The following is a 15,876-nucleotide window of genomic DNA, read 5'->3' on the forward strand; positions in this document are numbered from 1 at the left end:
TGGATAACAGCTGTCCACAGCTTAGACAAGTCCTGTCTATCAGTACTTAAATACTAATTAAGGAAAGAAATATCCTTAGGGAACCCAAAGAGACAGCACTCCACAGTTTTTACTGACAGGCAAACCAGAGTACAAACTAATTCCTCTGACAATTCCCAGGCTAGGTCTGCCTCTGGTTTTAGGCACTCAATTGAACATGATGCCACAGGCCAAGACACACCCAAAAAAAAATTTAGAAAGGGAAAAGTGATGGGAAATTGCAGGAGAGAGATGGCTTGCCTGAAATCTTAGAAGAAGGTTCAGCAAACTGGCACCAGGCCAAGACTGTACAACACTAATGCTTCTAGCAGGGCTGCCATACTCAGCCTTATGTCCAACTAGAACACACATCAGCTGCAAGCTTGCCTGGATTTCACTGGAGAAAGAGAGGTAGAAGACACTCCACCAAGTGACACCCCCACTGATGATTTTCTCCCTGGTCTAACTGCTTTGTTAAGATTGAAGAAAAATGCCAATTTCCCAGCTTGCTTTCTTATCCCGTGTCAGTTAATAATGATCCTCCTCTAATCTTTCTCTGTCATTTCCTTCTTGATCAGATGCTCAGTAATTTCTTAGTTTAAAAAACCCCTTCACTTCAGAGCATCTTCAAAGCACCATCAAGGTTTAGTTTTAATACCATTTTGAGGAAGTGTTATTCCCATTTCAGAGCAGACTCTGGCTGTTAGGTTCAAAGCTGATTCATGATACAAATGTTTAAGATGTGCTTCAGTGTAGACCAGTGTGGTTTGTTTGGAAAGAAGCACACATGAAGCAATCTGATTTAGCTGAAGAAGGCCCAGGGACTCAATGTCTCCACATCCCAGTGTGGATGTGCTTCATAACCTGACGTAGTTCACTTCGGAATTGCACCAGGCATCCAGGTTGATCATACAGAGGGAAGACTAATGATTTACTATCTTCCCTAAACTGACCATGCTATTTTAGATTATCTCTCTACCAGTTCAGGATTCCATTTTATTCAGAGGAAACCAGCACAGCTAAAATAGTTTCTTGCTGTCCCCAGCAAGCTGTGCAGCTTCTTACATTGCATCTGAAACTGAAATCTCTTTAAGGATAACTGATGATGCTTTCATCCCCCTTCTCCATCCTCCACACCAAACTAACTGCTCTTGGGATGAATGGCTGTTTACTTTTCCTTTTGGAAGTACATGTTATCAGTGGGTTTTCTCATTTTAGTCTGGCATATTAAAATGGATATAAGTGTAACTTTAGAAACTTAAAGAAATTATTTTAAAAGCCTATAGTGGTGATGACCAGAGCTGCAGGTAAAACTCCCTTCACTCCCTCTGGATCATGCATCGGTTTCATATTCCAACCAAATCTCAAACACTCCAATTTCCATTGGAAAATTTACAGAACAGGTCTGACATGGCAAATCTGTCTCTGTTTGCAAACTTCAAAACTCACAAGCCATCTCAAGTCTGTGAGGATGAAAATCACCGTGGATCATGAATCTTACAGGCCAAAGACACATATTTTGTGATTAATGTGGTGTGATTTTGTGGGCTTTTTTTAGCAACTGACCCTATGCCTTACACAAGGTTAACTGCTATAATCCTAGCAATCCCCACAAATTCAGAAGAGAGCAAGTCTCCACTGCTGCCAATCCAGCTGTGACATATTCCATTAGTGTTGGTGAGAATACAGCCCGGCAGTCCACAGCAAAGCACACAAAAAATGACACAAGAAGAAAGAAACTGTTTTAAGGAACAGCAAAACCAAAGATACCCACAGAAATATTACAAAATTATATTCAAAACAACACTCAAGGGTTTGGGGATTATTATCTAGTAGCTTGGCTTGCATTTTACGATTTGTATAGTTCACAATCTGGAAAAGTTTGGGGTTTAAATGGTGCAGTCCTAACTAGAACTTTTTACAGAGATTACTGTCTGTAACAGCAACACCATATTCCAAGTACAGCTCCAAGTACACTGAACTAGCTGATATCTCAACTACCTGGGCCTTTGAGTTTTTATCATGTAATTTTTAAATTTCTTTTTGAAGTGGTGTGTTTCAAAACATGCATACTATATGAAGTTTTATAAAGTGAAGTAATCCTACCAAAATCTACTTTTTTGGCACTCTAAGGATGGGGGTTAGCTTCTTAAAAGACCAAATAGGAGAGGCAGTAAGACAACATTGTAGCAGTGCCCTTCAGGCCAAACTTTATGAACATTGTTTTTATTCTTCCAGTGAATAAGGGCTTAGAATTCAGAATTAAAGGTGTACTGGATGTTTGCATTTTAGCTTCTCTCCTCTCCCCTTCTTTGGCTAGGGAGTCAAAGAGGATGTGAGTGGAACAGAAGAGGGAGTAAAACACATTAAGGCAAAAAATTTCCAATATTCGAGGTCTCTCCCTCGAATGTACTCCCTTTGCAGAAAGGAAAAACACAGTGATTTCAGCCATGCACAGAAGGCTACAGCTTTGTAAGGTAAACCAGGTCACCTGCTCACAGACATACTTTTTACCTTTATAGGCTTTTTATGTGGCCTTTTACTGGAAAGAAATTATCAGTTAATTTCTGGTTACAAACATTCTGCGTAAGCATGGGAATCCTGAACCCATTCAGAGCAGGAAGGAAACAGTTTTATGAGCTGAAATTTACGAGTCCAAGTGACAAGAACAATGAAGAAGCAGGTTACGCCAGTTCTTACAGGTCAAGAACAAACTCTTGAAGGCTGTCCAGTTTCCTACCCAGCAGCCCACAGCCTTTTCTCCTCAGTTGAGAGCAAGAATTGGAAACTTAGAAGGGCTATGGAGCTTAAATCCCTTCTTGGTAATTCAGTGTCTTTGTTTACTTGTACAGCATGCACAAAAAGGGGAATAACAGCTTCCTTCAAACATCAATTGAGCTGCCCTTTCTTTGAGAACACCGCTGGAGATAATGTTTGTATTTCCCCTCTTTCTTTAAAACAGCACAAGATTAGCACCTCTGGAGGTTTTTCTGCAATCCCATGTCCTGTTTTAACCCAGATCACTGCTCAGTCTTCAGCTAGAAATGCCACGCAACAGCACATCCAGAGCACAAATCCTGGATGTACACATCCACGTTCAGGATTGGGAAAGAAAAGAACATCAGCATGGGAAAGGAAACTGTGCAAGGTACTGGAAAGCAAGTCCAAATCCCAGTTCAGCATTCAGTGCAATTGTTCACAGATTGCTGTGCACAGTGCTTTTCCCCAGGGCTGCAGAAGGGAAGGAGACCAAGCTTTTTAAGGCAGTCTCCATTCCAATCTCCTCTTGCCACAGGTCTCTGACAGACCCCTCTGACCTCAGCTTCATTCTTCCCCTCTCCTGCCCTGGGTCAGCTCCAGGGCTTGGTTGCTGCACAGGTCTAAGGGGGCTGCGCAGCATAAAGCATCTTTGGCATCATTTCTGGCCATGCTTCTTCATTTTTGTTCTGTTTTTAAAAGTTACTAATAGTTTATTTAAGAGGAGGAGGAAAGAAGAATGTACCCTACATGCCAGGGAAACTTTTTCTTTGGGATTCTCATAGTGGCTCTTTGCCTTAAAAGGGAATCTTTGCTTGGCCTCCGGATGCTCTGCTGTAAACAGTCGGTGCCAAGGCATGGCAGGCATGTTAAGGATGACAAGTGCCATAACATTATTTCATAATGCTGCTTCTCAACAGAAAGGCCAAAACATTCTGTAGGGCCAGACTGAGCTCCAGCTGGTGCTGCTGGAAAAGCAAGGAGAACATGGGGCACCTGCACCACGCCACGTCTGGTACATCAGGCTTTTCTGTGCCCTTCTGTAGGACTCCCCCCCCACCCACCTACTGGTGAAGGGGCTGGAGCACAAGTCTTACAGGGAACAGCTGACTGAGCTGGGGTTGTGTGGCCAAGAGAAAAGGAGCCTCAGGCTACCTCACCACTCTCTACAACTACCTGAAAGGAGGCTGCAGCAAGAAAAGGTCTCTTTTCCCAGGTAACAATGGACAGGACAAAAGGAAATAGCCTCAAGGCTGTGTATTAGGAAAAATTTCTTCACCAAAGAGTTATCAGGCACTGGAGCAGGCTGACCAGAGAACTGGTGGAGTCACCATCCAGGGAAGTATTTATGATGCGTGGATACGGTTTAATGGCAGACTCAATGACCTCAAGGGTCTTTTCCATCCCAAACAGCCATGATTTTCTTACCCCCTGGTACATCACCTCCCAGCACAAGCTGGGTGTTTGCCCACAGAGGTCTCAGAGGCACGTCAACTTCCCTGCTGAGACTCCCAGGGTCCCCCACCTTGTCTCCAATGCAGCTCTGGGAAGAAGGCTGCAGAGGCAGGGCCAGGCATGCCACAGCTCAGCTAATGCTACAAAAATGTACAGAGTGCATTCTTGTGGTGGAACATGCTGCACTGGAGCTCCCTTTCTTCCCTGGGCCTACCTGCCAGAACTCCTCCCCACAACTGAATGGAGGTTTCCAGCTTCCTGACTGCATAGTCCTTGCCCTCTCCAGGTTCCCCTCCAGATAACACAACTGGGACACCAGGGAAGCCATGTCCAACACAAAACAAACAGATTACTTTCTTCTAGGAGCCTGTGATGTAATTTAAATGAAACAGTTCACAAGAAGAAACAAAATCATCCAAGCAATAAGCAGTTCTTCATTTTGAAATGTTCTCTTTTACCTTGGTGGCAAAAAGCCACCACATATCCCAGTCAGGAGGTGCCAGCACAAAGGTTCAGCAAGATGCTTTTCTTCAGCAATTTACTACAATCCAGATTTCTGGTAATTTGTGGAATAGGAAATAAAAAGGACTAATTTTTCCTACTTTCAACATCTCCACATGGAGCCAAATAAGGTCTGTGGTAACAGATTCAGTAGGTCATAGACTAAGTGTTGTAACAATTAATTTACTCAATGCTTAGAACAAACCACACAGCAGAGAACTGAGTCAGAGGTGCCCAAGTCCCAAGCCTGGGAATGACATGGAGTGGTGGCTATTGGTTTTGTTGTTTTTTAAGTCTCCAGTTGGCAAACTGTCTGAAAGGAAGCCAAAACTGAGCACAGAGAGGGCAAACCCCAAATCCCTGCTTGAGAAGGTGCCTCATACATTCTCCCGTTCTTGCAATTCCTCCTCCCCTGGAATGGCACTCAGAGCAGACCCTGGTGTGGGGACAGGAGAGGCCACCCCATGCTGACTCTTTAGGACATCTCTGCCCAGGCATTCATCAGCTGAAAATGCAGGCTGGAGCTCTGGTCTGGGCTTTGTCTTGTTAACACACAGCTCATTTCAGTCCCCAGGCAAACACTCCAAACCCATCAGGCCCATACACAATACCAAGATAAGGATGCTCCTGTATCCTTGCCTCCCTTAGAGGAAAAATGCCATTAGTATTCAAGCAACACAAATGCTTCCTCAGCAGCCTCCACTGGTAAATATCCTCCCATACTGCAGTCACATAGCAGGGCCAGGACTCATTTCAGCACAGATATCTGCACATGTGAATGTTTACATCTCAACTAGTTCTCCAAGGACCTTTGGAAACCAACGAAGATAAATAGTTCCTTCTCTAAAACGAAAAATACTGCAGTCCAAGGCAGAGATCTACAACATACCTTATGTTTCTCTAATTAAAACACACGGGAAAGGAGAAAATTTACTCTCAACTGGAAGCAGACAATGGCAGAGCCTGGTTGTTACACGTGCTGCAGTGGAAAGGTCACCCATAGAGCCTTGAGAACAAGTGATCTGCACCAAGATTTGAAAGCAAGTTTTGGAGTGGCTTTTAACATCTTTTTCACTCTGAGGAAGACAAATATGGATCTGTCAGGTTTGTTATTATACTAAGAGCAGTATTTTTTCAATTTGACAATTTGAAACTCTGGAGGCCAGAAATACTACCTGTAGAGAACAAGGAAAAACAATGTAATGGAAAAAAAAGCTTTATCTCTGTTTAAAGTTTTTAAACTCTCCAAATTGAAAGAAAAATTTAATGTACTGTAATAAAACCACAAAAAATTCTCAATTAACAAATCTATTCCCTGTATCTTTTCTGATATGTCCATTAATTTAATCAGTGATTTATTATCCTCTAATCTCCTATTGGAACACAGTTATTTTGACTTTTATGTCATTATTAAATTCAGGTTTTGGCAGCAACTGCTCCTCCTGGCTACTCTGATACAGCCCTGTTATCTCCAGATGAGCACATCCAGTACCCTGTGGTGCACCTTTGTGGGGAGGGAGTTCACCACCAGAGCACATAAATCACTGAAGGCACTGTTATGTCCTAACCCTGATGAGGTTTGTAGAGCTGGAACACTGCAAAGCTACCTTTTCAGTTCTAAACCAAGCAAATTTGATTTGGAAACCTCATGGCCTTGTAAATGTGGGATTTCACAACATAGCTTGCACAGAGTTGCTTTTCAGGATGGAACTGTGCTTTAATTGCTGGGAATTATTTCACCATGGCAACCTGGCTTCAGCAATCAGACTTCTTGCTATATAGCCCAAGATATACAAATGCAGACAGCTCGTTCTGTTCAGAGAGTACCAGGGTGCAGACAAGTTTGTCTTTGTAAAAAATGGTTTCATTTCCTCACTGCCATCTTGCCTTGCAAGCTCTCTTGGTATGACAACAACCAAAAATTACCTGACAATACAGACTAGTTCCATGCACCACTGTAGCCTAAAGAAAACCTGCAACAGCAAAACCATGTTAGATATGGAGGTCAAGCTTACCCACATACCGTATTTTGGAAGATGGGTGCATATAGTGTCTCATGTACTTGCAATGTGAAATTACAACTATTTAGGCACAAAGGTGTCTTGCATCAGAAGGACAAGTTAGTTATTTCTGTAGGGAAGAGACTGAAAATAAGTTCAGCACCTGCCTTTCTGCTACAGTTCCACCTTGGAAAACAACACCTATATCACACAGTGGGCAGGACTTCAACAGCTGAAACCTTCACATAAACTCTGTCTGCCTTCCATCTAAAAAAAAATGTGGTTTAATGAGACAGAAATGTGCTAGGGCACACCACATCTGAGAGTGCACATGGAAACACAGGTATCAACACAGCTACTTAAAACACCTCAGCTTTCTTTGCAGGAGCTTCAGTACACAGTATAAACTCAGATACACAGCATGAGGGGAAAAAACCCCTAACTTGTTTTCACTATTCATAAGCAATTTTGCATGCCTGCACCTGTCACCTCACTGTTAAAGCATGTGTACTAGCACACACATGTGCATCTTGCTGCACTGAGACACACAGCTGGGGGGAATTCAATCACCTATCAGTCATTAGTTATTGAGCAGGTTGGGCAAAGAAATACCAATGTGCAAAAGCAGCCCCAACTAAAATTTTCATCCTCTGTATCAAGCTCCACAAACTCATCTCTTACACTTTAAATTAACCACAGCATTTTAATTAGGAAGGAAATTTAGTCACTAGAAAATATTATGGGTCAAGGTCACTTCTCAATGGCAGAGATAAAAAAAAAAAATTTCCCCTTTTGTTAATATTTTGGCTTTAATTTAATCCCAAATCAGTTCAGGTAAATCCAATCTTTCCTGGCATGTCTTAGGCCAGAACCTGTGAGGAGAAGCAGGGCCTTTCAGCTTTAGTGTGAACTATCTTGTTAAACTTAAAAATTGAAGTCCATAGAAGGCATAAATTGTGTGTCTCCTCACAGGGTCAGGAAGTCAGTGGGAAAAGGAATCAAAGCATTATCTAAACTAGGTAACTTTCATTAACAAATGATACGTACAAACTTTCACTAGTGTAACCATGCAGTTAATTTTTAAAGATTTTTGACAGAATGATGCAATGCTCTGTTCAGTTTTGTCAACAAGAGCACACAGCTGTTTCAGAATTTCTTCGAAAACATCACATTGTAGCTTTTCTGTACAACAGAGGAAGGAAAATATCTATTTCAAACGCAAACTACGGATTCACAGGCCAAAGTAAAAAACATTTGAATGACTGATTGAAAAAAAATACTAGGGTGGGTAATAGTTTAATTACTGGTACAGTTAGATCACTGTTAATTAGCTAGTGGGACAGCAGTGATTCCCAACCCTAATTTATTACTTTTCCAAATACAGCAAAGGAGACTGAAAAGCAAGTAGAAACACCTTTACAGACATACTGATCCACCAGCAACCAGGAAAAAACCCACAGATATACCCAAACTTGTAGTGTTACCGCCAAGAACCTGTTAAAATACAAATTCAGTCTTTTAATTAAATGCTGAAAGCACAACCAAGAAATTGTTTAAGGAAAACTAGTAGTTTTCAAAAACAAATACTAAAATCAGATGCACAGCTGTGTACTAAAGTTGTTTCATTCCCTTGGCTGCACGAGCAAATGACAAAAAGGATCTTTAACCATTCATGTGGGATTTGTGACTGATCACTTCACAGAAGTGAGACCAACATCTGAGACATTCCTCAAAACCCATTATGAAGCCACACTCCTGCCCCAGCTTTTGCAACTCAGAGTCACTCCTCAAAGCAAGGGATGATTATGTGTGGATTTAAAAATGTACTGATTTGAATTATATACCTAGACATGAAAAAACCTTTCTGTGCTGCAAAGCAACAGAAATAGCTATTTCAGTTGAGAGATAACAGAGCTTCCCCTCTGTCCCACACAGAATGTGGTCTCAAGACCTAAGCTTTATCTTCTCCCTGCATGATTCTAAAGCAAGTTATCAGTCACATCAAAACTGGGGACTCTGTAAAAGAAGGAATCAGCAAAGCCTCTTTATCAGAATTTTCCTTTCCCTGTTGTGCTAAATGCATCCTGCTGACAGTCAGCACCTTCCCTGTAAGGCTGTGGTGTTCTGAGCCTGGGATGTGTGGACACATTGGACTGAAGAGCAGATCTGGCTGGCTGGGTGTGAGTGGAGCCAGCAAGGTGCACCTCATGTCATCCCACCTCTGTGTGAAGTTACATAAACCAACAATGAAGAGACCCAAACCTTCCTTCTTCAGTAACTCCATGTACTTTGGGTGGTGTGCCAGGACTACTTTTTCCAGATAGTAAGCTAAGAATTTTAATATTGTGCCACTACCTGCCCTTCTGAGGACAGCTGCACTCACTGCTGATTTTTCTTTTTTTAAAAATAAAAGGAATCACACAGACATCCACAGTGTTCCTTTCACCTGGGGAGCATCTGCTACCACGTGTTCCTGCTGTCTGAGCAGAAGCACTTCTAAACTTATTTCTGTACCAGACAGAAAAGAACTTGAAAAATTAACAGAGCGGAATTTTCTGACAAACTCAAGCAACCTGGCTTCTGTGCTAATGGGCTCCAGTCACTCAAAGAAGCAGGTTTGTTCTTCAGAAAGCTGGAAGAAAGGGTTAATTCATGCATCCAGTCCTCCTTCCAGAGACTAGGTGCTGGCAGCTCTTAAAAGAAATGCAACATCTCTTCTCTGACAGCAATTTGCTGAAGTTTTAGTTAAGATTCTGTTGAACCCCACAGCACCAGGGATTAAGAAAAGAATTTAAAAATTTCCCTCAACAAAATAACACTTTAACAAACTCAATTTTGGTGTAGTCACAGAAAGATGTACGATAGAGGAACAGATAGATTTTGCCTCAACCATGTTAGAGACAGGACAATTGATAGGAGATCACACTCCTAACACCACACCTCTTCAAAAAAAATCAAGAATGGCAAGAGAAAAGCTCTTCTACAGAGGACTTTTTTTTTCTCCTAAAAAACCTATCTGGTAAAGGTCTTGGAGTGCACAGACATTTGAGATCCCAGAGAAGAGCAGACAGAAATTGTGCGAAATAGATAACTTTCTCATAAAGAGCAGCACCAGAAACATAGGCTATTGCAATGTAGGAAAAAAAGAGACAAACCAGGAACTGTAGTCAACTCCCAGAAGGATGAATGTTGCACACTCATACTTTCCTCATATATAAATTAAATTATCTTCCAGACTGAAACAAGCAGCTAAAATCTGGAACAAAACCTATATGCATACCAAGAAAACAAGATAAAAGAAGGGTGAATAATTTCACAAGTCTGAGGATATAGTCAAATCTATTCTTTGTAAAGTGTCCAGGAGGCATCTTCAGTGAAAAAAGAAGCAAGCATACTTTTACCTCTAAACAAGAGGAAAATGCTATTAAACCTTGGCCAGGAGCCCTTTCTGTACGAGCTCTGGAGACACCTTAGAGGGTTGTTTCAACAGAGAGAATTTTAGCAGTGCTCTCCCTCTGGCTATCACTTCACAGGATGTGGAACACATAACCTAAATACAACTCCACGCTGTAAATACCTCTGAAGAAAGACACCAAGCTCTTCATTAAGGTAATACACTGTACATGGATCAGCAGCGTTCACAAGGCTTCACAGAGGATTATCCCAAAGAAAGAGGAGTGCCTGGCGTGCTGGACCTACCTGTGAGACACAGCATCTTTGCAGAGCACAGCTCCAAGTCCTGAGCTCCAGCAAGAGCCCACTCATGGCATGGCTTTGCCAGAGGCATCCAACAACTTGCCGAGGGGCTGAATGTCAAGCAGAGCACTACAGGTTTTGTGTCTACAACCAGAAGAGACTTTGCTACCTGTGTATGCTGGGAATACCCAGCACACACAGGGAGAGCTGCCTCTCCAGGAGGCACATCCCAGCCAGATGAGCCCATCAGGCTGGCAATGCCAGCCAGGCCTGCCTCCTGACACCAGCTCTGTCCCGAGGACAGGACACTTGCGTAAAAGAGCGATCTCCACAAGCACATCCATGCTCTCATTCACACAGAAGAGCCACCAGAGTCCCTCCTGCCTGGTCACCCCATGCCAAAGCACAAGATGTTACTGCCCCATAGTGTCACCAGTCCTTTCCAAGCAGCTGAGAGTCCCAAAATGCCATCATTGTATGGGGAATCAGCTCCTGTTACAGAAATATTCAGCAAAACACAGCATGACAACTAGTGATGTCAGCTGCCCTGAACCAAACATTTTGAACTATTTCAGTACAATGGAAAATTGTGGGAGGGAGAAAGAAAAAGAACAGGATAAAAATAGCCAACGTGGCTCTGAAGAGCATTTTGCCTACAAGCCCCTTTCCCTGCATACTGTCCTCCCTCCCTTCTCTTCTGTCTGTCCCAGGCTTTTGCATTAATCAGATTAGCTAGTGTTAAACAAGGCTCTTCTAATTACTTTCTAATACTGTGAACAAGACGAAATTATTGAAAAATGTTTCTGCCTAAATTAGAATAAAACAGGATTGATTTTTTAAATATTTGCTTTAGTCCTGCTGATACACACAAGCATCACAGACAACAGCTGTCTTCAGCCACAGGCGTCCAGGCAGCAGAGGAGAAGCTTCTCTGCTCCTACCCATCTATGTCCTGGTTCATGAACACAACAAGACAACCTTGCATGATCACCTAAAAGCCAAAATACAATGTCAAAATCAAACTGGCTTCTTCCTCATCTTGCTATGAATTGAGAAATAGAGAAGGAATTTAATTTTTCAAAAGCTTTTGAGTGCTGGCTATAAAAACACATAGCAGCATCCAGAATGCCAACTCAAACTTGCTAATTTATCCAAATGAAACAATCATTATCACCCTATCACTGAAGACAAGTAACTACAGTCTTGAAAAGCACTTACCCAAAAAAGAGTGGGGTTGGTTGTTTTATTTTTAGTTGGTATCCAAATCAATGCCTGTACAATGCTGTAAAAAGGGAGGCTCTTATGAGAAAGGGGAAATTTAAGTTATTATCCATTTCCACACTCATCCAGGACAGTGTGTACATATAAACCATACTGTAATTTATCAAAATATGTTACACAGTGACATCACAACTCTGTAGCCTGCATCATTCCTCTTTCCTACCACTGTATCCCTGATTAAAAGTCAACTACCCCAGGGGGACTCAGTTCCACTGGAGACTTAAAAGGAAACACACAAACTAGGAAACTGCACAGGGAATAGCCTCTGAAAATCACCAGCACAGGACCCAAAGTGTCACAGCACTGCAAACACACTCGAGCATCTGCACCAGGACTCAGGCACTGGCACAGGCAGTGAACATTTTGTCCTGAACTCAGCAGCGTGTGGCTCTGAAAAATGCTTAAGGCTGGCTTTGTTACCCGCTGGGACCAAAAATGGGAGAAATCCCAGGAACCTGAGTCTTCCTTCCTCTTGTGCTGCTTGAGGCCAGTAAAATGCCGACCTCTGCAAGAAAGGTGACAGGAATCCATGGTGCCACAAGAAACTCGGACAATTAATGAAATAACGCTAAAAAATAGCATAATATTTTAAGTTTTGACATGATACTCTTTGCCCTTTTTCCTTCCACGTCTCTCAAGAACCACTAACTCAAAGAAATAAAAATAACAAAAACCAGAAAAACAGCACCCATTTTAGGTTTTTCTTCCTCTCTAATTATGGGGCTAAATAATAGCACAATTCGTTACAGAAAAGGGGGAAAAAAATTACATTAACATATTTTAAAAACATATGAACTGAAATGAAATTAAACTGCCCTAATAAACACCATGTTAAGGGACTTCTCAGTTATGCTGTGACTAATTTAAAGGGGAGATGACACTTTTCTGCTGGTGTCTCAATTTTTTTTAATCATTGCAAGTGCGCAGCCTTGGTCCCATCCCTGAAGTGTTAAACACAGTTTACTAACCAATATGATGAAAGATACAGGCATCTCCAGAGTTCTTCATAGCTGAATCACTAATAATTTAAAAGAGCAATAAACCTAACCGTGGCTTTCATAAAACATTAATTAGAAAGACTGAGAACACATCTGTTGCTTTTGTTACATTTTTCCCCCTTTCTGGTTCAGCTGTCTTTCCCCCACGCTCTTTTAAACTCTTCTCAGGTTCTCAGGACTGCTCTTCTCATGAAGTCTCTGTGCTTCCTCACACCTCCCTCCTCCTTTCCGCGGTGTATTGATTCCTCCTCTGGCAGCTGTTACTGGCACACACAGCACCCAGCAGGCAGGAGGAGCTGGACCTACTAATGAGAGCAACTTGCACGTTAAAAGCTTCGAGTGTTAGTTGTAACTACTCACACTCAGCGTAAATAACACAACAAATCTGCTATGCAGGAAATCAAACTGATCAACTACTGCACAAGAATACTTGAGTTTTACTATTCACAAGAAGGAGAGGGACGGGAGTAGAAGCACTTTAGAGTGAACACAGGCATTCTATCCCTCATCCTTTGTGAATTTCTGCAATTCCTTGGCAGGCTGTGGAAGGCTGGGAGGAAACTGTGACGATGACAGTTCCCAGTTAGGCCTGAGAAAAGGGTCTAAAATGCAGTGGAGGCTGCTCATAACACCAGGCTGTGCACAAGCAAGATATCCTTTGACCTCATCACCAAGCCACTGGCAATGGCCTCATCAACAGAAAAAAACCTACTCCATATAGAGTTTAGCATTGTATAGACTGCAAAAAACTCCATCAGCAGTTCCAGGTGGCCAAGCTTAAAAGTGGTATTTGATATGTTTCCTCTGAAAGAGATGGCAAGATAACACAGTAATTTGGGATACATCTCATTCAACTTCTTATGACTACAACTTAAGTATTACCACGTGAGGTGGTCACTCTATCATTGCAAGCACTGTACCTCTGCATTCAGACACAGGACATTTAAGGTCCCTGTTCTTTTCTACCAACACTAACGTGGACAAAGCTCAGCTGTGGGTGCCTCTGTCCAGAGAAATCCCATCCCAGCCGTCACCAACAAGACACTTTTTTGGCCTAAAGGAAGTCCCAAGTGGCTCCTTCTTCCCCCATCACTGACGGGGCTCACACTTTCTGAAGCACTAATATCCCATTTCTGCAATAAAGAAACTTTGATTGGATGTAGTATTTACCTGGCTCCTCACCAGTGCCTGTGCTTTGACACTGCCTGAGCTCTTTACAGAACAGGATGAGTTTATGTTTTACAGAACAAAGCAAGATGACGTAAAACACGTGAGATAAGGCATCTGAAGCAGATTCAAGAGAAGAAATAAGAGAACCAGAATGGCATCTAAATAAAGTTTTTGTGATTTCACATTTCTCTCTAACCACGAGCAAAAGGAGATAACCCAGAACAAAAAGACACATTAAAAGAACATTTAACTACAAAACAGTAATCACTCCCATCTAGCTCAACAGTTCAACAAAATAAAGTTATGCTATTAATTCATGAGTCCAAAACATATCATAACGTGTGATAACAACATTTTCTTGCTTTCACAACAGTTTTATAGTACACATCGAAAATCAATCTCAGAAGAAAAGCAAAACTGTGCACAATTTCTGCACGTATCCAGTGGGAGGAGAAAGGCTGATGTTATTGTTCCATTTTTTAAAAAGCGTGCACTGAACAAATTAAAAATATATGTTTCAGTTCTAAGTCACAGGAACTTACCTATAGTTTAAAATAAATAGTCATAGATGCTTAACAAAAGGTTTGGCAATTCTTCCCTACAGAGGCACCCATCTATTTACATCTGGGAGTGTTGCCAATAGAACAGCTACCAAAAACTTCAAAAGGTTCACATCATGAATAGCAAGTCGCTGGCCAAAGGATTTTATGATATGACCAGCTGTGTAACACCATATTGAATTAGAGACACGCTGCCCCTCAAAAATGCAAAGAAGGGACGTTAAACTTATTAAAAAGCTGAAAGGAAAACCTCGATTTTTTAAATTAATGTTTTCTACTGGGAAAGTATTTTTAAAGGGGAAAAAAACCCCAACTGCACTATGGGACTTTTTTAAGAGCAAATCGAAGCAGCTGTTCCCACCAAGGCTGCTTCAAGCTCAGCGAACTCCTCTAGCTGAAGCCCCAGCCAGAGCTCAGCCGCTTTGCGATCAGAACATTCTGCTTTAATAAATGGCTCTCTTAAACTCGCTTGGGGAGAGACATGAGTCAACAGAGGAAGAGAGGGATAATGTTTCTGTTGACAAACATTTAACAATTGGCAACAGACAGTAGGAAACGGGGACGAACCCAAAAGCTTGCCAAATAAAGTTATGCTGGAGGAACAAGGCGCCTTTTTGGAGCAGCACTCCAACTCTCCACAGATTCCAGAAAAATATCTGAATAGAACCAAAATAAAAAAGCTGCAGTTGTTGCAGAACGAGGCTTCTAATCCTAATATTTGTGGTGACGTTTTTCCCTACCAGCCAGAACGGGTCAGAACTCCTCCGAATCAAATTACTGCATATCCTTTGCCAAAGAGTCTGGTTTTGGTCTCAGTAGTCATCCACGTCTCAGTGTTCACACAAGCCCTTCTGAGCTGCATGAGCAATTTTTCCCCCTCATCTTACAACATTTCTGTAGAAGACTTGCCAAAGCATACGTAGCATCTTGGTCAGACTCCTTATTCAGGCAAGCCAGGACCTTCACTGTCTGATTACGTCCTGGAAACTCAGTTCTCATGAAAGCACAAACAAAACCCGACTACAGTATTAAGGGTGAACAAATGTTCCCCTCCAAGCGCTTACTGCTGTTCCAACTTCCAGCCTCCCCGATCGCCACTCAAGATCCAGAGGGAGCCAAAAGCAGCCTCCCTCCTTCCTCCGGAGAGGAGCGGGGCTCGGGAGCGCCCGTGGCCCCGGCCGGAGTTTTCGCTCCGGCTCCGGCTCCCTCCTGTGCCGGGATGCCCCGTGGGCAGCCGCCCTGCCCTGCCCGGCGCCACGGCCGCCGCCGGACCCGTCCTTACCGCAGCACTTTGCCCACCGCCTGCAGGACCATCTTGCAGCTTAATCCGGGCTTGGGACTCTGGGCGAGCACGGGCCGTTCACCGGGGAGGCTGCAGTGATCCCCCACCATGGTACGGCGGTGCGGAGCGGCGATCGCGGCTCGCTCGGCCCGGGCTCC

General features: G+C 42.7%; 1 protein-coding gene across 1 annotated transcript in view; it reads right to left on the minus strand.

The window, feature by feature from the left end:
* MOB2 (MOB kinase activator 2) overlaps positions 1-15,870 on the minus strand; it is a 29,763-nt gene extending 13,893 nt beyond the window's left edge. Inside the window, exon 1 of the mRNA XM_005419519.2 lies at positions 15,719-15,870. Within this exon, the coding sequence (XP_005419576.1) occupies positions 15,719-15,828 (110 nt within the window). The 5' untranslated portion in view covers positions 15,829-15,870. The remainder of the gene's footprint in view (positions 1-15,718) is intronic.
* Between the last annotated feature and the right edge of the window lie 6 nt (positions 15,871-15,876).

The sequence above is a fragment of the Geospiza fortis genome, unplaced genomic scaffold, assembly GCF_000277835.1.
Source record: "Geospiza fortis unplaced genomic scaffold, GeoFor_1.0 scaffold66, whole genome shotgun sequence".
In the NCBI taxonomy this organism is placed as follows: Eukaryota; Metazoa; Chordata; class Aves; order Passeriformes; family Thraupidae; genus Geospiza; species Geospiza fortis.